This window comes from Watersipora subatra, chromosome 10 (assembly GCF_963576615.1).
Source record: "Watersipora subatra chromosome 10, tzWatSuba1.1, whole genome shotgun sequence".
In the NCBI taxonomy this organism is placed as follows: domain Eukaryota; kingdom Metazoa; phylum Bryozoa; class Gymnolaemata; order Cheilostomatida; family Watersiporidae; genus Watersipora; species Watersipora subatra.
Window position 1 is genome coordinate 59,673,585 of NC_088717.1, and position 23,590 is coordinate 59,697,174.

The following is a 23,590-nucleotide window of genomic DNA, read 5'->3' on the forward strand; positions in this document are numbered from 1 at the left end:
ATGCTAGAAGATAGACTGTAGAATATCTGTACAATGATAACCTAGATCTTTGCTGGCTGAAATTTTTGTGGCTAAGTATTAGATGCCATCCGCAATACATGAACGGTAACAATTATAATGGCGTTAGACCACTTCTTACCGGGAATTCTGTGTCTATTGCTGATTGTATATCACCGATAGTCAGTCCTCGAATATAGCTCTCTTGGGTTGTGTCTGTGTTTCTGACAACTGGCACCCTGCCAAGGTCACTTCGCTGTCTCTTTTGGACCCTTCCACCAGATTCTGTGCATACATTATAGTACTATAACTATATACATGTATATATATAAATCAGAATGTTTGTCTGACTGTCATCCCAGGGCTGATACTCCCCCCTAAAAGACCCATTAGGTTCGGCCCAAAATCACGTTTTAGGGAGGGTTTTCAGACCATAGAGCACTGTCAGTGAATTTGCTCCTTTAGGGGGGTTTCCACAGCCAAGCCAGTAAAAGGGCCCATGCTCAATAAGGTTTTATTCAGCCAAAGTAATACCAAGAAATTGCACAGAAATTCCAGTCTTCATTTTAATGCAGATTGCATTAAAATCTGCGTGCTTGCTGACGGGAAACAAATGGAAAAGAGAGAGTCGGCACTGCATCATCTTAGCAACCCTTTAGCAATATACTCAGAACGAATGATATGATATTTCTTTCATTGATATTCATTATGTTTTCCTTTGTAAATGAAAATGATAATCTGATGGTTGATGTTTGGAATCAGTTTTATTAACCCTTTTGCGAGCATAGCGACAATTTTTCGTTTTGCGATACTGACGCTAGTGGGCAGACTATTATGTCGTCACACCTAATTGCCTTTTTTAGTTTAATTTTTTCCAATAGTAAACTACAATATATTGGTCTATGTTGACAACAAAAAATAAGCCGTTTGCAGAAAAAAAGATCATTTTTTGCAATATTAAACAAATGAAAAATCCGAAATAAAAACATATTTAAATAAAATTGGGGATTTTGTTTGTAGTTTTTTCTGCTTTATTAATGCATGAATCATAATGGATGTTTAGCGGGGCGCGGAACCTGGGCGCCCTCTAGGGAACTCCCAGTGTTTAGGGGGTGTATTTCCAATTGACCAACCAGGTGATTGGGGGTACAATATCCAAAATCAAATTGACCAACAACGTGATTGGGGGTACAATATCCAAGTCTGGGCCTATCCAGGTGGGTGTTCCTTTCAGAGTATCAGCCCTGGGACTGTCATCTGTCCGTCCAGCTAAAGTGATGAAGTTTTAGCATAGAAAATCCTCTGCACACTGGATTTGAACTCAGAACCTCCAGGTCTGCAGACAGCCATTTATCCAATACACTATGCTGTTCAAAAATGGAATAAATTGGGCACATACTTATTACCTTTGCCAACTTTTCATGGCTTCACACTTAACACTGCAGTTAGCGTTATGCGTGAAGCCATACCAGAAGAAATATGCGTGCACATACGTGAAGAAAAACCCTTAAACTTACATGGCCAACAGGACTATTGCAAGCAGTATAGATCCATAGTAGGCACAGACAGCCGATGCAGTATGAATTACATAAAGTACATCGAAGTAAACAAAACGCCTTCATTTGAAAGAAAGAATTGTAAATATTGTGAATGTTGATTAAAAGTAAATTTTCGGTGAGAAAACCTTTTTTATTACCCGTGCAACGCATGGCACCCAACTAGTACATGTATATATATATATATATATATATATATATATATATATATATATATATATATATATATAAACAAGTGAGCATAGGTAATCTATGTACATGCACTATGCTTAGATGTTATTAAATTGGATGGTATACAGAAAAACATGTATACATAAATATGTAGACACATGGTTGTATAGATCTAACACTGTACATGTAGAACAGATATGCAGCCTACTGGTCTTAGTAAAAGGTTTGCATATTCTATAATTATGTGTGCACATACGTAGATATGGTTAATATAATTGTTCACTCAGTACATTCCCACTCAACACTATTTTTGTATCTACGGAACATATAAACAATGTAATTTATACGCAATTTATAAAAAATATCTACATGATGCACATGAATGTAATACACGTCTAATATCCACTAACAAGAGTTGTGTTCTCATTAGTAAGTTTGAGCCCTCTAAAGAGCCGAGAGCAAGCTTTAGAGTGTTGCGTAATTAGGAGTTTCATACATATTTTATCCGACATAACGACTCATATCGCCAAATGCACCATTGCATCTCGCGTAGCTCCATTGTTAAGGATATAGCCTGGTCAACCAGCGGTTCCAAGATCAAATCCAGTGCAAAGCAAATCTTTCATTCCTAGATTTTAATAGCCATATCTGGACACACCGAACTACAGACTTTCAAATTTATATAATGTATGTAGATGTACATATACTGTTTACTGTAGACGTAGTACATTAGAACACATGTTTTGCGATGTATACGACATATGCATATGTGCTGTATTGCATGGCTAGTGTATGGCATTTATATTTACAAAAAATAAATTATGGTTTATAAGTAAGATATTTATATGTACATAAATTGAATCTTTGTCCTTATTCATTTTAGCAGTCATGTAGCGCAAATTCTGCGAACACCTGGAGAGTTTATAACACAGGAGTTTATAATACGACACATGAGTTTATAACATAACACAGAGTTCATAATATAACACAGGGCTAATAAGATAACACAGGGTTTATAAGATAACACAGGGTTCATAAAATAACACAGAATTTCACAACATAACACAGAAGTTCATAACACAGGAGTTCATAACACAAGACATCATAACATAACGCAGAGGCTCATAACATAACGCAGGGGTTCATAACATAACACAGGAGTTCATAACACAAGAGTTTATAACATAGCACAGGAGTTTATAACGTAACACATGAGTTTATAATATAACACAGGGCTCATAAGATAACACAGGGTTTATAAGATAACACAGGGTTCATAAAATAACACAGAATTTCACAACATAACACAGAAGTTCATAACACAGGAGTTCATAACACAAGACATCATAACATAACGCAGGGGCTCATAACATAACGCAGGAATTCATAACATAACACAGGGGTTCATAACATAACGCAGGGATTCATAACATAACACAGGGGTTCATAATACAGGGCATCATAACATAACACAGGAGTTCATAATATCACACAAGAATCCATAACATTACACTGGAATTCATAGCGTAACGCAAGAGGTTATATGAATATAGGTATTAACTACCAATATAACGATTAGTAATTCTCCTCTGGCTAAAATACAGCTGTAGGTAGTGGCTATGGGGCTTGTTTGGGAGTTTGCTTCTAAGTTACCTGCATGCAATTGTCTCTAATGTATTCACTATTATTTGAGTTTGTGTGGAGTTATCCTCTCATTACTTGACTGTCATAGAGCTATCAATACCCTCTGAAATCTAACTAAGTAGTCACTAAATACTCAAACTCTACTCCATTTAAATGTATTGTCGATAATTATTGCGAGTCTATCAACTAAGCTAGCTTACATTTCCCTTTTTGTGTTAGAGCTCAGGCTATAGTGAGAGGCTTAGGCTATTAGCTCGGGCTATTCACTTACGACGTTTAAGATTCACCTGGTTCTTGAGTAATATAGCGGTAAGCCCAATGGAGCTAGCGGGCGTTGATTTTTATTACAAATTTCTTTTAGTAGTTCAGGTATGCCGAGACTGGTTTAAAGCACAGGCTAACCTACTGCTGAAGAGCTCAATTGACCACTGATGTTCATCATTTCAGGTTAATGGCACAGTTTGAGAACATACCTTATTGAATAACCAATCCATCTCAAAACAACCCAGATGATACCTATAAATTAGTTTAGCTCTGGTTTTAAGGTCTTTAACGTTTGTCTTATTGGTCTCCATTTTATGCTCTTCTCAATATATTTCAAGTGATTTACATTTTCCTTGAACAGAAGTTTTGCCAGAGGTTTAGCCTTTTAACTGAGTCATTTTTTGCTTGAAAAGCTGATGAGAGTCAATAGATTTACACTTACCTGCTATGTAGTTCACAGGACTATCTCAGCCTGGCTTAAAGTTCTTTTCTCTTAACAGTTTGTTTTATATTTTAGGTTATTTCATATTATATTATTATTATATATTATACGTAATTGATATTTCATATTATACATAATTGATATTTCATATTATACGTAATTGATATTTCATATTATACGTAATTGATATTTTTCCTCTCAACTTTTCAGCCAACCATCAAGCACTTTATATTTCATACCTTTAATAGGTCTCCTGACCTAGTTTTTACATCAGGATCTTTTAGATTTTCAGGATTTTAGATCTGCTAGAGAGGAATAAACTCAGGAGACACAACTCTAGACTCCGAGACACATTCATTGATGTTGAGTTTAAAGCAAACACCTAAATTATTTTATAGTTTAGTAAAATGATTTAGAAACTATTGAGAATATTTTAGCCACTTTTATATCATGAAAATACGTATAGTGACAAGCTGTGAAGACCATTTGCTACAACAAACATTCAGCTCATAGTAGCACAACTCCAAATTAAGTTGCTAGTTTTGCTTAAAGAGTACTTAATTTTATACCTTCGTTTTTTTGTAACTTCTGCTGATTCTGTTCATGGAGAGAAGTGAGTTTGACTTGCCCTTTCTTAGGCAGACTGGCTGTGGTAGGTAGCGTCAGAGTAGTACAGGGTCGCCTTCCCGTGCTCTCTAAGTTGACAGCAGTTGTACGTGGTGGCTGCAGTGAGTGAGAGAACATATTATATAGCGCAAGAGAAAACTATAACATCTGTAAAGACTCATAACATTGTGCTAAACAATGCAAAAAGTAGAAATGTGTCTCTTTGTTTGGAATTTGAGACTGCTTCTGAAAGCCGTATAAAAAGTTGCAGAATTATCAAACAGATCTATTGGCTGATGATCATGTAAATTGAAAAAACTATAGTGCTTGTGGTTAAATATAATATATCAATAATTGATTGATATCGGTTATAACTCAATATAATATATCAATAATTGATCGGTATTGGTTACTAGTTGAATTTTCGGTGTTGAACAGGTAATAAAAAAGTTTGCACAAATATCATTTTTTGAACAAGCTATACAACATTTACCATTCTAACATTTAAATGAAGGTGTTTGTCTATGTCTGTGTGGTGCTGTAAGTTTAATTAGTCTATGCTATATGTACACATGTTTAAAGCATTTTAGGGAAGTCTGGGCATTTATTTTTCTTCTAATACATTAGCAGTCGAACACGCTGTTAAATATTGGCAGGTGTAATAAGTAGGTCCACAATTATTTTATAGTATAGCAAAGTGACTGTGTGGTTCAGTAGTTAACGTCTGTCTACAAATCAGTGTTTCTGAGCTCAATTCTACTGCGAAGCAACTTTTTGTTTTAATAACTTTATTGCTATAACTAGACACACGACAAACAAACAAAATAACAAACACTCTATATATTGTATATGTAGATTATATAGATAGTTCAGTATAATATATCAATAAGATTTATGTAGACAGTTCAATATAATGTATTAATAAGATTCATATAGATAGTTCAATATAATATATCAATAAGATTTATATAAATAGCTCAATATAATATATCAATAAGTGAGGTGTTTACTCTCATGTTTAACAACTAAAAGCTACTTTGTTACAAGGGAAGGCAATGGAGCAACATTCATTGGAGTATATTTAAAAAAATTGGTTCGCGGTCAGTTAAAATGATTCTTAAAACATTCAGTTATATTAGTACTAAAAATAACTGAAGCGTTTACACTTATTGAAATGTACTTCAATCTTCTCTAAAAAATCTGAAAACTTATGAAAATTTGACCAGGAAATAATGAGTTAGAGAGAGTATTACATAATTACATACGTACCATCTCTGGCCATCTCTAGTAGCTACTATGTATTATGTTATAAGTGAAATCTGGTTACTTGTGATGAGCAGTTGTGAAGGAACTGACTACTTTCAGGCTGTTATACACTTACAGACAGCTTGTGTTGATGGCTGTTATATACTTACATACAGCTTGTGTTGATGACTGTTATATACTTACAGACAGCTTGTGTTGATAACTGTTATATACTTACATACAGCTTGTGTTGATGACTGTTATATACTTACAGACAGCTTGTGTTGATGGCTGTTATATACTTACAGACAGCTTGTGTTGATGACTGTTATACACTTACATACAGCTTCTGTTGATGACTGTTATATACTTACATACAGCTTGTGTTGATGACTGTTATATACTTACATACAGCTTGTGTTGATGACTGTTATACACTTACAGACAGCTTGTTTTGATGACTGTTATACACTTACAGACAGCTTGTGTTGATAGCTGATACACACTTACAGACAGCTTGTGTTGATGACTGTTATATACTTACATACAGCTTGTGTTGATGACTGTTATATACTTACAGACAGCTTGTGTTGATGGTTGTTATACACTCACATACAGCTTGTTTTGATGGCTGATATACACTTACAGACAGCTTGTGTTCATGGCTGTTATACACTTACAGACAGCTTGTGTTGATGACTGTTATATACTTACATACAGCTTGTGTTGATGACTGTTATATACTTACAGACAGCTTGTGTTGATAACTGTTATATACTTACATACAGCTTGTGTTGATGACTGTTATATACTTACAGACAGCTTGTGTTGATGGCTGTTATATACTTACAGACAGCTTGTGTTGATGACTGTTATACACTTACATACAGCTTGTGTTGATGACTGTTATATACTTACATACAGCTTGTGTTGATGACTGTTATATACTTACAGACAGCTTGTGTTGATGGTTGTTATACACTTACAGACAGCTTGTGTTGATGGTTGTTATACACTTACAGACAGCTTGTGTTGATGGCTGTATCGTGAAGCATCAGCTGTCCAACAGCCGCGACCGTAGGTCCAGCTACTTGGTGGCTTACTTGTCTGTTTTGACACGGACATGACTTTTAGTGAAACTGTTGGGTCAAATCTTACCTGTCAAATATCATGAAATTTGTATCAACTTGATGCATCTAACCATGATAGAAACAAAACTAAGAACCTATTTTTCAAACATATTAGCCTTTGCTCTTTGCTCATGTTTATATGAGTAAGCGTGAGCGTGAACTGGACTGTCATAGTATAACAACAGAACTGAACTGTGAGAGTACATCAACAGAACTGAACTGTCAGAGTACATCAACAGAACTGCACTGTCAAAGTACATCAACAGAACTGCACTGTCAGAGTACATCAACAAAACTGTACTGTCAGAGTACATCAACAGAACTGCGCACTGTCAGAGTACATCAACAGAACTGCACTGTCAGAGTACATCAACAGAACTTTACTGTCAGAGTACATCAACAGAACTGTACTGTCAGAGTACATCAACAGATTTGTACTGTCAGAGTACATCAACAGAACTGCACTGTCAGAGTACATCAACAGAACTTTACTGTCAGAGTACATCAACAGAACTGTACTGTCAGAGTACATCAACAGATTTGTACTGTCAGAGTACATCAACAGAACTGCACTGTCAGAGTACATCAACAGAACTGTTCTGTCAGAATACATCAACAGAACTGCACTGTCAGAGTACATCAACAGAATTGTACTGTCAGAGACTCAGAGTACGTCAACAGAACTGCACTGTCAGAGAACATCAACAGAACTGTACTGTCAGAGTACATCAACAGTACTGCATTGTCAGAGTATAACAACAGAACTGGACTGTCAGAGTACATCAACAGAACTGTTCTGTCAGAGTACAACAACAGAACTGAACTGTCTGAGTACAACAACAGAACTGTTCTGTCTGACTACAGCAATGGAACTCACCGCAGAAACTCAGTGAATTGAGCTGAGGCAGCAAGTATGTGCTTACTAAGCTTAAATCATGTATTCTGACCGGGATGTTTACCTGACTAGGATGAGTCGCTCGACGTGCCGTAGGTAGAAGGTAAACTGTCTGTTGCACTGTGCTATTCATCTTAGCAACTCTCTTATCAAGTCAAGGCTAGCCAGAGATAGCTGTATGACGGTTTCCTTTTGCTCATATAGTAACTGCTGTTGTGGATATACACAGGTATATGTTTTTAATATCTCATATAATACAAGGCTAAACAAAACCATAGTTGGGGACCTAGTTTAACAACCTCCTGTTGAATGCATTTAATTTCTTTAAACACTAATTTACTAGTGTTTTCAAATTGACTCAAAATGCTTACTAATAAATATATAAACAATAATATATATAATAATACAAATAATAGTATAAATAATAAACTGCAAGTTGTATATCAATTTACTATGTTAGCCGACAAAGCTAGTATACAGTAGTATTAGTATATTAGCATCAACATATCATATAGCATGACTCTATTCTAACGTGACACCCTGACATGCTTGTCACTCTATTCTAACGTGACACCCTGACATGCTTGTCACTCTATTCTAACATGACACCGTGACATGCTTGTCACTCTGAATATTAGCCTGTCTCGACAAACTGTTGTTTTTGCAAAGTTGTCCCCGTTGTGCAGGGCGAGCAAAACAAAAGCTTGTCAAGACAGACTATCTGATTATGCGATGACACCGGAAACATATAGCATTATTATGTATACTATATCAGTAAAACAAAAATAACTTCTCTGTCTGTCATGCAAACGCTTCCATAATAAGCTACCTATCATGGGATGACTTAAAATGTATTGATATTAGATAGATATTAACTCTATGTACACTTGTCAATGCCATTCAGAGGATATCTGATTATCAGAGAAATCAAAAATTAGTAAAATCAATTAGGCGTATTGAAAGAAAAAACTCTCTTTGCATAATGCTGTTCTATCATATAAATTAGCAAGGTGTTGGTGTCTGGTATAAGGTGTAGTGGGTGTTGAAAAAGTAAGAATGTAATGGATGATTCGGCAGATTAAAGATGTGATTCGAGTATTTTAAACAGCAAATATCTAGAAACACATTTAGCCCCTCAGCAAGGCATAACGCATAACATTGAGATATCAATACATAACATTCAAACTATAGAGATGGCATAGATATGGTGGCTTGTGTGCGTCTGTTGCATATGGACAACTGAAGTATGGTAATAACTACTGTTACCATAGCAACAAGCTTTTACGGAAGAGCATCAAAGGCTAATCAGCAACCACTTTGTTATGCGCATAGAGAGTTTTATAGTGATAGATATAGAGGAAGTGTGATTGCTATATTGAGTTTTGCATGTCCAAGCTAAATCTAGGAATACAATAATGCATATCAAGACAAATATTTATATATAACCTGTGAGGAAGAGTACGGCATTAACACATGCTATATTTAGAGAGTTACATAGTAACACTGTGATAAAACGCGAGCAGTGCAAACATAAATGACAGGTTATAGATTGTGGAAATCTGTAATTGCCTTTAATTGGCTCCCAAAACCTCTCAAGATAAGATAATTGCAGGCCACAGTTATCATACAGAGGTAACGGAGGCAAATGATGTAACTTAAAAGAGTAACTTAAACCTAATCCAAAATCAATAAAAGACAAATCAATAAAAGATATTGCTTGATCATGGGAGTTTTCTACGTCTGCAATGTGTTGTCCGAGTTACTTAGAAACCAAGGAATAAATTTGTTGTCATCGGGTTGGCAGCTACAGGAAGAGGCTTTGCAGAACATGTCTAAAACTAACAGGAATAAAAAAGTATCGCAAAACTCTAAATAGTCAAAATTAAAAGTCGAAATGAAAAGTAAAAAAATAGAGCGCTATGTAGTGACAGTTAAATAGAGGTGGTGTTCAATTAGAGGTAGCGTTCAAATAGATGTGGTGTTCAATTAGAGGTAGCGTTCAAATAGAGGTGGTGTTCAATTAGAGGTAGCGTTCAAATAGAGGTGGTGTTCAATTAGAGGTAGCGTTCAAATAGATGTGGTGTTCAATTAGAGGTAGCGTTCAAATAGAGGTGGTGTTCAATTAGAGGTAGCGTTCAAATAGAGGTGGTGTTCAATTAGAGGTAGCGTTCAAATAGATGTGGTGTTCAATTAGAGGTAGCGTTCAAATAGATGTGGTGTTCAATTATAGGTTTTACGGTATGAGTATAATATCTACTTACACACTTACTTATTTACTGACATACTTACAGTACTTATCTACTTACACATACTTGGCTGGCTACAGGTAATCCACAAACAGCTTCCTTCTTCTTCTTCGTTGCTCTTTTTTGGCTAAGTGATTGATTGAAAATAAGTTTTCTCAGAATACCAGCACAGAGGCTGACAAGATCAACGAAATGTTTTCTCGCTGTATCCACTGAGTGGCTAGCAGGATTAACAAAGCGCTTTCTCGCTGTATTCACTGAGTGGCTATCAGGATTGACAAAGTCAACTGGAAGAGTGTTCAGTTTCAAAACCTTCTTCGATACTTTTTAAGCGCTAGAGGCAACTACGGAGAAGAACAATAATTTATAAGAAACAAAAGTAGCGCATGCCATTAGCTAATAACAATGAGCCTATGTTAGCTTTGAGCACTCTTTAAATAGGCCTTAGCAAGGCGATACTATTTAAAGGAGGTTGTGCAAGCTATCAATAAGCTAGCCGCGTGCGACATGGCCTTACTTGTCAGGTAAAACAAACAAATGCCTGCCTTGTGTGTGTTTCAAGCACTCGGCCAAAGATAAAAAGGTTTCCTTCACATTGCTTTCTTAGACCAGGCTTGAGAGGCCCCCCTTTACCTATTGCTCCCCATTGACCCAATAATCCTTTTCTCAAGAACCACCAGATGTAACGGATTCTCATTGAATTGTAGACTATGTTTTATGACACTCTACACAAGAGGGTACGAGGGGCAGATACCCACTCTATCAGTATGATCTAGCCAGGATAATGGGAGGATCTTTGTTAGAACTCACTTTCCTGTAATGAGTTCCACGTGTCCAGTGCCTGTTTCAAATGTCAAGGATTAGCATGTTGTGTTCAGAGGTTGCTGCGAGGAATGAGAGAATGCCTTGAGCTGTCAAGTTGTACTTATGATGCACTTAACTAACAAAACAACCTTCTCAGCGGTCAAGTGTTGGACTTGCGACTCTTCAGATCAGATTAAGCCTGAGATGCTGTGATTTATGATTTATTGATTGGTAAATAATTGCCACTCTTGTCTCAACCTCTTCTCATAGTCTAGCTTGTCAAGCCTAGTCTCCACCTACAAACCTACTAGTAAAGACATTTTGAGCTAAAGAAATAGGTTATTTTTTATTATTTGCAATTTTGTGTGTGTTTAAGGTGATCTGACTGCCAGGATGTTTCAACATAAAATTGACTAAACTTGATCATGATTAAAATGCTCAAAGCAAGCAAATGCACAGTTATAATATTTATAGTAGCAAAGAAACCGAATAAATAGAAACACAACTTGAATTGAATAACTGCTATCAATTATAGCAATGATAGCAAATAGTGACATCATTTCACACATATTTTTCTTTTGAGTGCTTCAACCCGGATGAAGTTTTGTCGATTTTAATATTGAAACATCCTGGCAGTCAGATCAACTCGAACATTAAAAACAATCACAAATGATAGAAAAACACTGATACTTTCTGATGAAATCTACTAAAATCTTGTTTAAATTCATCTTTAACATAGATTTTGCTTGTGATTTATTTGAGTTGAAGTGCACTAAATACACAAAATTTTTAACTTTGTTGGCACTTTTTATTTGGATAGCCTGTGCTCTTGCAACAGATATACTAAAAGTATTGCATGAGATAGAGATATACATTTGATCTAGTACAACGCAAGTGTATATCCGCTTGCTATTTATGTACTGGATCTCTATATTGGATATAACAGAGTTGTCTCCATACAGCTTTACCCTATCTCCTATACAAAAAAGGGAGTATGGCGTAGCACACTACTACAATTCATATATCATCTGGTGCGAGCCACCCCGACATTTGCAGTTATGTGGCTATCATGGCTACGTTGAAGTCTCTAAAGTAATGTCATCGGCATAGGGGATAGAAGTAGGTTTTGAAGAGAAAAGACTGATTCCAGCAGGATTCCTTTCTGATGTATTGGTCTGGTGCAGCGATAGGCTGGATGAGCGAACCGACCTGTAGAAGATTCGATAACAGATGTTTCAAGTACGTTATAGAAAGTGTGTCTCAAGTTCATTTTACGATGCTCACGCAATCGTCTCTACATTTGACACTTTCAAACTCATTGGCTAATAAACTTGCCAGTACCGACGACATAAATACATATATATACGCCTACTTGTTAAAACACTCAAAATGTCAAGAGATTCTGACTTTTTTTTAAATTATTTTTTCAAAAGTTTCTGAAAGTAGTTTTGAGAGAATAAGATGATTTTTTTTAGATGAATGATTAGTATTTTCTGTCAGACTTGAGGCTTTTGAATCCAACTAATAACATAAGACAAAGTTTGACGCTGAATTACAGAATATTTTAACTTTATTTACCAAATTTGACAGAAACTATTCTAAAAAACAAGCTTTGGATTGCCTGTAAAGTGAGTAGGTGTCAAGTGAGTTGGTGTCAGGTAAGTAAGTGTCAGGTGAGTAAGTGTCAAGTGAGTAGGTGTCAGGTGAGTAAGTGTCAGATGAATAGGTGTCAGGTGAGTAGGTGTCAAGTGAGTAGGTGTCAAGTGAGTAGGTGTCAAGTGAGTAGGTGTCAAGTGAGTAGGTGTCAAGTGAGTAGGTGTCAAGTGAGTAGGTGTCAAGTGAGTAGGTGTCAGGTGAATAGGAGTCAAGTGAGTAGGTGTAAGGTGAGTAAGTGTCAGGTGAGTGAGTGTCAGATGAATAGATGTCAAGTAAGTAGGTGTCAAGTGAGTAGGTGTCAAGTGAGTAGGTGTCAGGTGAATAGGTGTCAGGTGAGTCAGTGCCAGGTGAATAGGTGTCAGGTGAATAGCTGTCAGGTGAATAGCTGTCAGGTGAATAGCTGTCAGGTGAGCAGGTGAGTAGTTCTACTTTTAATGAAAATTTGAATCACAACCAAGTTTTGCAATTTGATGAGTTTTCAATGAACTTAGGTATAGGATGTCTTGAACAACATGAATAACATAAAATATATGTATGCTTTACTCTATGCCTGCATAGATTAACTTCTTAAAACTACATTGTCAGCTGTACTTTTATATCATACGGTGGTAATTTAATCTTCTTTGGGAATAAAGCTTCAACAAATAACTATTTTGGTAGTTTTTAATAGATTTTAATGAGTTGCAGTGTAATACTAAAAGTGTTAATGTTAATGCTAACGCTATGCAGGGTCAACAGCCACTCTAAAGCAACAACCAAAAATGAGGTTTCAAACATGCTTGAGCTTTGCTGCCATTTTTCCTTTATATCACTGCCTTTATATTGCTGCCGTACTCAAGAAATATTTAAAACACTTTCTTACCAAGGTTCTTTTGTTCAGTAAGTTGATTTAGACACAACTAGCAGAATACCCAGCGTTCCACGGGTATAAAAAATTGGCTTATAAACAATTAGAGGTAATAGAGTTGCCTGCCACTTGCTATTAGACTGGCACAATGCCACTGGCTAATTTGAGTAAACTTACTAATAAGAGCTAACTACTTGTTCTCACGATTGAGCACGCATAAAGTTACGCTACTGCTCTCCATGAGGTTGCGCCGTAACAGAGAGTGGTAGCGTATTTGCACTGGTATAACGAAATATATCGCCTAATGAATCCTTCAAGCTCGTGTGGTCTAATTGGTAAGGGATTGGATTGGCTAACGGGAGGGTCTGAAATCAAATCTTCTGCAATCCAGATTCTTCATTCTAAGATTTTTATAGCTATAGCCGGACATACAAAGGACAGACACACATATACACACACATAAACTTTGAGAAATATATTTATAGATAATAGATTAACTGCTGCACACATTTTAATATTCTGTGTGTATATTGGTCTTATATATAATTATAAAAATATTGATAACAAGTGTTTCCCAGAATTCTGGTAATTTTACATTTTAGTTTTTTACAAGGTTTGATCAGCAGTGTCAGTTTGACTCTGGCAGCTTGGGTGGGTTTTAGTGAATATCGAGGGAACAACTCCGAAAGTTGCAAAAATAGTAATCAAAGCTACTGATTAAACGTGTTAAGATTACCTTGTAACATCAGAGTGCATTGACCTTGCTGATGATCTCAAGGATAGAGAGATGCCGTCTGTTTGGCTATTGAGGTAAACATCGTTTGTAAGGAAGGAGTCTTTTCTCGAGACTACAGGTGAGTAGTTAATCTTAACCTGGGGCAGCTGAAGGGCGTCGAGCATGCGGCTGCTCGTAGAACCGATGCTACTTTTTTTACTCAGTGTCTGATGCTGACTAAGCTCACCTAAAACATACGACTCATTTCAACTCACTGTCAGATGGCCACTCGACATACGACTCATTTCAACTCACTGTCAAATGGCTACTTGATTTATGACTCATTTCAACTCGCTGTCAAATGGCCACTTGACATACGACTCATTTCAACACGTTGTCAAATGGCCACTCGGCATACGACTCATTTCAACTCGTTGTCAAATGGCCACTCAGCATAAGACTCATTTTAATTCGTTGTCAAATGGCCACTCGGCATACGACTCATTTCAACTCGCTGTCAAATGGCCACTTGACATACGACTCATTTCAACTAACTGTCAATGGCCACACGGTGCCATTTATTCATACTAAAAGGAAGTGAGGTAACGAAACAGTTGGAAATATGCTATGAACTGTATGCTACATGTTATAGACTACATGCTATAAGCTACATGCTATAGATTATATGTTCTAGGCTGTATCCTATAATATATAAGCTATAGGCTATGTTTTAATTTATATGATATAGGCTATATGCTATAGGCTATATGCAATAGGCTATATGATATAGGCTACAATTTTTATGCTGTAGTATATGTGCTATATATTAGATGCTATAATCTATATGATATTGGCTGTATGCAAGATACTATACGCTATATACTATGTCCGATAGACTATATGCTTTATGCTAGACTATAATATGCTGTAGACTATGTGCTATAGACTATTTGCTATGTAGATAGTACTCTAAAAGCAGACGAGAGGAAGCAATAAGGTATATAAGCAATAAGGTATACCCTGGTGGTTAAATGGTTTCACAGTTTGCTGTTGGCGTTGACCAGCTAAGTCCTTTGCTTCATTTTCTCCTAGTAGTCTCTGCATAGCCATCTCTTCTAACCTCACTCTTGCCAATGGATAATCCTTTAAATTATAATAATAATTGACCTTTGACCTGATGACTTTAGTCAGATTAGTATTAGAAGTTAATCAAAGAGGCAATAATTCCCATCTCATCTATATCATTATCATCTAGATGTATCCAAATGGGGATAAGTCCAACAAACGCTTTCTACTCAGTATACAACTTATAACAACCCAGAATATGAACAGCCAATTAAAACGCTTGTGATACAAGATAATAGGTTTAAAGTATTATTGTTTTTTATTATTATTTCACAAAAGGGGCAGGCATGGAAATTTTGATTGACAAGTATATATGCTAATGTGCGCATACACAATATCGATTCACCTTCATAAGATGATAGTGAGGGGGCGTATGACTGTGTACAACGTGTACCCTGCAGGTGTTAAAACTGCCTTTACGTACCATGAATGTACATGTAGGTGAGTACAAGTTCTGGCTTAATGCCAGACCTACCCGCAGCACGTCGCACATATCATCTTTTTTGAGACAGAAGAGATCAGAATATCCAATAGAGATGACTGAAGCTGTGCGCTTGTTACCGATGTCTCCCATATTGAGAATTGATATTTCACCAAAATAGCCACCGGGTCTGATGACAGCCAGTTCTTTGGTGTCATCCATGACTTGCAATTCACCCTTTTTCACTATGTACATCTCTTTTCCAATTTCGCCTACATACATATACATATATACAGTTACATAGATGGATTATTATGTCAGAGGGATTATACATAGATAGACTATCTTAACATTTCAGGCTACACAGTATGTCAAGGTTATACCTTTTCTGCACACAAAGTCTCCAGGAGAGAATAATGCTGGTTCCAGGCGCAAAACTAGTTCTTTTAGAAATCCAGCTTCTGTGTTTTGAAATATAGCCACCTAAAAGAAAACGCTGGAATTTATTTCAGTTTTGATATGAGCTATAGCTGAGAAAAGACAGAAAGAGAAGACAACTGTGTTAAATAGTGATGGCAAACCTTCCTCTGGCAAATAAGAAGAGGCAGTTAACTAAAAAGGCAAAAGAAGACAACTCACCTTTTTCAAAGTCTCAAGGTGAATGTGAATTGCTATCTCAGCCTTAAGACGCTCAGGCAAAAGGTTTAATGTGTCTGTTTTACTAACACCTCTTTTTACCTGCACACAAAACACAATAGTTAGTAGCATTGCGAGAAACCTCCGGGTAGTCATGACGTGAACTGAACTACACACACACTCCTAGTGCTCTAGTATATCTGCATGTTGGAGTTGTTTATTCAATATACAATTTGTATGTAAAGTTATCTCCTCACTAATAGAGTGATACATGCTTTTAATTAAGGTGGACACAACATGGTTGATGTGATTTAGTGCTAGTAAATACTAAGCAAACTGCAGCATTCGAAAGAAGAACTCAAATGCATGCATGGTATGACCAAGGTCAAAATAAATATGCATAATTTTCTATATCATATATTGAATGACTAGTTTATAGTATATGGATAACGACACCACCAAATTTTCTTCATCGGTATTAGCTTTATTGAATATGTTCACCACTGCCTGCACATAAAATATCATATAGATAGATATATCTCTGTTACAATTTGATTTGCTCCACCATCAACACCTCTTCAGAGCCCCCTACCACAGGACATTGTTTGTATATGTTATATAATATATATTTTTCCGATGGCCTTTGCATTCTACGGCTGGTTTTATTTATTAATTGAATCAGAAAGAATGTGAAGTGTTGATCTCGCTAGTTTTAGGAACTTTGGCTTACACATTCAGTGGTTGAAGCACCTGAGAGCTAAACATCTAACAGCACGGGTGGTAACAGAACCTTGTCTTCTCAAATTGATTATCACGAGCAGAATTAACAGAATTTACTTCACCTGAGCACTTCACCTCAATCTCTACTGAACCTGCCACAATTCTTATGATCAGACTTTAATAAACTTCTCAAATATTCAGTTCTTTTTTTTCCCGATTTTAGTTAAGACACCTGCTACCACCTGCTATCACCTGCTACCACTTGTACCACATTACTTTTTATCACTACCATTTCTTTTCATCACGCATTCTTCTCCGTCACCCATAAACAGATCCGAATGTTAAAAGTTTTAAAAACCTTCCCTCACGGAGAGGGAGGGGAAAAATCCTTCCACGAAAAGAAATTTTAAAACTACTAGATACTGGCACATTAAATTAGACAGCAGACTTTAAGGTGGCGGCATACTTTGAAGAAGCAGCAGACTTTAAAGAGGCAGCAGACTTTAAAGAGGCAGCTGTTAAGGTTGCTGTTTCATTTCTCCTAAATATCACCGTTCTTGGCAATCAACACCTTTTACAGCTTTTATCTTTTTCTCATCTGTATTGCTTTCTTTTGATATCTCTTCTGATCAAGAGAATCACAATGACTCAGTAGACCATGACTCATTAGACCGTGACTCAGTAGACCATAACTCGGTAGACCATAACTCAGTAGACTGTGACTCAGTAGACCATGACTCTGTACACCATGATTCAGTAGACCATGACTCAGTGGACCGTGACTCAGTAGACCATAACTCAGTAGACTATAACTCAGTAGACCATGACTCAATAGACCATGACTCAATAGACCATAACTCAGTAGACCGTGATTCAGTAGACCACGACTCAGTAGACCATGACTCAATAGACCGTGACTCGTTAGACCATAGCTCGGTAGACCATGACTCAATAGACCATGACTCGGTAGACCATGACTCATTAGACCGTGACTCAGTAGACCATAACTCAGTAGACCACGACTCAATCGACCATGACTCGGTAGACCGTGACTCGGTAGACCGTGACTCAATAGACCACGATTCAGTAGACCATGACTCAGTGGACCGTGACTCAGTAGACCGTGACTCAGTAGACCATGACTCAGTAGATCAAGACTCAGTAGACTGTGACTAAGTAGATCGAGGCACAGTAGCCAATCTCTTTCATTTTTCTTTTGTCTCTTTTCTTTTTTATTTCATATTCAAATGTTGATCTCTTTACTTGTCAACTCACTGATCATTACGATCATTTTCAAAGTATAAGGTACTGACCTACCATAATTTAACCTAAGTGCCTCAGCACTCTGTATGGAGTTGTTAAACTTCAGTTAAGTTTTTTGGAACCATATTTGCATGATTTTCCCAATCTGTTTGTTGTTTCTTCACCATTTCAATATACTTTATAAATTATTATTTACGTTTCATAGGTGTTGTGATGTCGCCAGGGTTTCTCAAACCAACTTTTTAAAACATCGAGTTTTACGCCATCATTCGTCTGTAAGAAGAAGCGTGAGTTGTACCATGCAGGATATGCTCACGCTTACTGGATGATATCATTCAGTAAGCTAATGCTTCTACCTTCAGGTCTGAAGACTTGCACACAAGTTCCTGTTTGAACTGTCCTTTTCGGAAGCAGTCTAAACTGAATTGTTGGAAAGTTTACTATACAGTCAATGATGATATAGTATGTATTTACTACTGAATGCCCGGCATTGTCCGGGTAATAAAAAGTCTCTTCATTCCAAGATTTTAATAGCTATAGATAGACCGACCAAACCACAGATGACAAACTTTGAGGTTTATATATATAGCTTATATATATGTATATAGATTGAATTATATACAGATGATATATAGATTAGCCTTTAATATAACAAATGAAAAATATTAATCTGCAAATTTTCATGACCAAACTTAGAACAGTTTATTTTTATAAGTTGTCTGCACATGTGCTATTATTTCTTAAATCGGCTACTAGCCACACTAGAGTTGATTTTGGATCTTGATATGTTCATATTTAGACCTGTGCAGATGAAAAAGAAATGTTAATTTTGTAGACATTTTAAAGATTATTGTCAAATCAACATGGCCACTAACGATACAAATTTATACGAACCTGCCAGAGATAGTCGAACCATCGTATAACTCTTGCCTGCAAGGACTGTGGAACGTTACTTTGAGACATGTATGTCTTCACATCATCCAAAGTTGCTAAAAAGGATATGTCAACTATGTCACAATGCAAACCGTGCATTTGAATTAAATAGGAGAAGATAACCCTAAAAAACTATAAGCTCTGATAAGTTGAATGAATAAACGAATGAATAAAGAACTATTGATCTATTGATCTATTGCTGACCTGTCAACTTGCTGGAACAACATACAAAAAAGAGTTTTGTCATAAGTTTCTCATAAGTTGACAAATGATTTATTTATAGCAATCTATCTGCTCTTAAACAAAAAACTGACCAGTCAGCGAGTACAACTTGGAGTTCAACCAAGGCCATAACTTTCTTTTATTCACTCACCTTGGAATTCCTTTCTAGCTGTGTGCATGCTGCTCACGATCTGAGCAACCGTTCCCATGATGGTGGCAAAGAGGAGAAGGGCTAGCACCATGGTAATGATGGTATAAAGGTACTCTTTCAGCTGCCTTGGCTGAGGCAACTGAGCGATGGTTGAGAGAGACATGACGCTCCAGTACAAGGAATGAATATACTGCATGTGAGCTGCAAAGGGAGCGGTTTATTACATTCCATTATAATAGAACTACCGCTACTACATTAGAGCTATTCTTAATGTAATAGAGCTACTCTTATTGCAGTAGAACTACCCTTACTATAATAGAACTACTCTCACTGCATTACAATTATTCCTCCTATAATAGAACTACCCTTACTATAATAGAACTGCTCTCACTGCATTACAACTATTCCTTCTATAATAGAACTACCCTTACTATAATAAAGCTACCCTTACTGTAATAGAGATACTCGTACTGTAATAGAACTGCTCGTACTGTAATAGAGCTACTTTCACAGCGATAAAGCTACTCTTACTGTAATAGAAATACCATTATTGCAATGAATCTGCTCTGACTGTTTATAGACCCATATCTATATATTCATTGATAAAGTGTTGGGCTCATAAAGAAACCATCTTCTGGCTCACTCAGGCTGTTTAGCTGATACTCAGGCTGTCAGATTCTCAAGTATTGATTTGGTATAAAATTTTAATATGTGTTTTGGTGATGAGAATCACAATTGGAAAATGTTGATGCTAAGATCCTATAGGACTTCAAAATACAGACTGACTATATGATAAAAGCATTGTGGTAGTCAATAAGATGAACCCATAACATAGCCTATTTATGAAAGAGAACATCAAAGTTTAAAAATACTGGAATAAATGAACAAATCAACAAGCAAAAAAAAGATGTTTCTTCTGAGATCAAAACAAGCAAGTTCAATATAAAACAACAAACGATTATCTGACCTCAGTACATATATACCAGGGTTTAGTATATTGACCTCTGAAGATATATACCAGGGTTCAGTATATTGACCTCTGAAGATATATACCAGGGTTCAATGTATTGACCTCAGTACATATATACCAGGGTTTAGTATATTGACCTCTGAAGCTATATACCAGCGTTCAATGTATTGACCTCTAAAGCTATATAACAGGGTTCAGTGTCTTGATCTCTGAAGCTATATACCAGGGTTCAGTGTATTGACCTCAGTACATATATACCAGGGTTCAATATCTTGACCTCTGAAGATATATACCAGGGTTTAGTATATTGACCTCAGTACATATATACCAGGGTTTAGTATATTGACCTCAGTATAATATATCAGGGTTCAGTATATTAATCTCTGAAGATATATAGCAGGGTTTAGTATATTAATCTCTGAAGCTATATACCATGGTTCAGTGTATTGACCTCAGTACATATATATCAGGGTTCAATGTATTGACCTCTGAAGATATATACCAGGGTTCAGTGTATTGACCTCAGTACATATATACCGGGGTTTAGTATATTGACCTCTGAATCTATATACCAGGGTTCAATGTATTGACCTCTGACGCTATATACCAAAGTTCAGTGTATTGATCTCTGAAGCTATATACCAGGGTTCAGTGTATTGACCTCAGTACATATATACCAGGGTTCAATGTATTGACCTCTGAAGATATATACCAGAGTTTAGTATATTGAGTTTAGTATATATATATACTCAGTACATATATATCCTACCATGGTTTAGTATATTGAACTCACATAACTATCAGGGTTCAGTATATTGACCTCTGAAGATATATACCAGGGTTCAGAGTATTGACCTCTGAAGATACATTATATACCAGGATTCAGAGTATTGACCTCAGCATATACGTGTATATACATGTACCAGGGTTCACTGCATAAATATTTTTCTCTATCTTTTGGAAATGTTAACACTGCTACATCACTCAAACCAAACTAATACATCTCTCAGACCAAACTAATACATCTCTCAAAGCAAACTAATACATCTCTCAAACCAAACTAATACATTTCTCAAACCAAACTAGTACATCTCTCAGACCAAACTAATACATCTCTAGGACCAAGCTAGTACATCTCTCAGACCAACCTAATACATCTCTCAAACCAAACTAATACATCTCTCAGACCAAACTAATACATCTCTCAAACCAAACTAATACATCTCTCAGACCAAACTAATACATCTCTCAGAGCAAACTAATACATCTCTCAGACCAAACTAATACATCTCTCAGACCAAACTAACACATCTCACTCTAATGTGAATCAAACAAGCTCAATCTTTTCATTACCATGTTGGATAATCTTTCAAATTGCTTTTCAAGGTTGATGCATAAAAATCCAGCAGTTTGCATACTGTATTTAATTCCTACTCAGGAAGGTCATGTCTATCTACTGCTGATGAACGGAAATACAACTGACTCGGTCATGGCAAGACTCATATTACAATCAATAAGACTGATATTAATCATAATATGCTACTAACGGTGAAGGCATCGCTAAGAAACTAGGGTACTTCAGTAGTTCACATTTCTAAACAAAAAATATGTCTATGTGATATCCTCTGTACGCTCTAAGTCATTGCACACTACTGTGACTAGGTCTTCAAAATTATTATTGGGCAGAGAGTTTCATGAAGCGGTCAGGTTACAATGACCACCACTCGCGGGCTCCAAGGAATTCTTCATACCATAATATATTTTGGAGTTTTTCTGTTGTTAGTTTTGAGACAGGGAGGTGTGAAAAAGCTAAAAAGATTATCTCATGAGATTTGCCAAAACTAGATGAATCCTTTGAAGTTGCTTATCATTGATTGCTAATGATGGATTGCTAATGATAGATTGCTAATGATGGATTGCTTATAATCGATGATTGTCTAATCAAAGATAATTCACAGTATTCTTTGTTCACTGACCAGACTTTACTTCTCTCTAAAGGTTTACATCCTCTAGCAGTAGTTATCTACACCTGGTCTGTTATGACTGCAGCTATAAGCGTGAGCGTTTTAAAGCTTTGTAAGCATTCAGTATGCAGGTGCCTCGCAGGAATTGTTACCATGGAGATATATCAATATTGATTGCAAGAACGCTACCCATAGTCAGCAACCCGACTCCCTGGTTAGTAGTCACTATATTAAACGTTTTGAAGATTCGAAAAGTGAAACAAGATTTTCCAGAACAACCACTACAAGGTTATTAACAGATATATGCGGCTGAAATGCTAATCATAGTTATTTGTGGCTGAAGAGTATGAAACTATATATAAAGTCTCTGCCAGCACTTGCAGTGAAAATATTCACTGATCTTACAACAAACCAAATTAGACAGTACTTTAGTATTACACTGTATATATTTAGTAAATATGGTTTAGTATAATGACTAGTGTGAAGAACTTATTCTTTTAGTGACTAGTGTACAGAATATATACTCTTACTACTGACTAGTGTACAGAGTATATACTCTTACTACTGACTAGTGTACAGAGTATATACTCCTACTACTGACTAGTGTACGGAGGATATACTCCTACTACTGTACAGAGTATATACTCCTACTACTGACTAGTGTACAGAGTATATACTCTTACTACTGACTAGTGTACAGAGTATATACTCTTACTACTGTACAGAGTATATACTCCTACTACTGTACAGAGTATATACTCCTACTACTGTACAGAGTATATACTCCTGCTACTGACTAGTATACAGAGTATATACTCCTACTACTGACTAGTGTACAGAGTATATACTCCTACTACTGACTAGTGTACAGAGTATATACTCCTACTACTGACTTGTGTACAGAGTATATACTCCTACTAGTGACTAGTGTACAGAGTTTATACTCCTACTACTGACTAGTGTACAG

The 23,590-nt window shown here is 36.3% G+C and overlaps 2 protein-coding genes across 2 annotated transcripts in view; both read right to left on the reverse strand.

Moving 5' to 3' along the window:
• Positions 1 to 10,364, reverse strand: part of LOC137405815 (uncharacterized) — a 31,879-nt gene extending 21,515 nt beyond the window's left edge. Inside the window, exons 1-4 of the mRNA XM_068092229.1 lie at positions 10,257 to 10,364; positions 8,015 to 8,160; positions 4,644 to 4,797; positions 140 to 282 (exon numbers count right to left, since the gene is read on the reverse strand). Coding sequence (XP_067948330.1) covers positions 140 to 282; positions 4,644 to 4,797; positions 8,015 to 8,083 — 366 coding nt within the window. The 5' untranslated portion in view covers positions 8,084 to 8,160; positions 10,257 to 10,364. The remainder of the gene's footprint in view (positions 1 to 139; positions 283 to 4,643; positions 4,798 to 8,014; positions 8,161 to 10,256) is intronic.
• Positions 10,365 to 11,830: 1,466 nt separating this feature from the next.
• LOC137407286 (cyclic nucleotide-gated channel alpha-3-like) overlaps positions 11,831 to 23,590 on the reverse strand; it is a 28,094-nt gene continuing 16,334 nt past the window's right edge. The window contains exons 3-10 of the mRNA XM_068093891.1: positions 19,690 to 19,890; positions 19,278 to 19,372; positions 16,404 to 16,502; positions 16,148 to 16,247; positions 15,819 to 16,036; positions 15,238 to 15,361; positions 14,240 to 14,465; positions 11,831 to 12,209 (exon numbers count right to left, since the gene is read on the reverse strand). Of these exons, the coding sequence (XP_067949992.1) occupies positions 12,074 to 12,209; positions 14,240 to 14,465; positions 15,238 to 15,361; positions 15,819 to 16,036; positions 16,148 to 16,247; positions 16,404 to 16,502; positions 19,278 to 19,372; positions 19,690 to 19,890 (1,199 nt within the window). The 3' untranslated portion in view covers positions 11,831 to 12,073. The remainder of the gene's footprint in view (positions 12,210 to 14,239; positions 14,466 to 15,237; positions 15,362 to 15,818; positions 16,037 to 16,147; positions 16,248 to 16,403; positions 16,503 to 19,277; positions 19,373 to 19,689; positions 19,891 to 23,590) is intronic.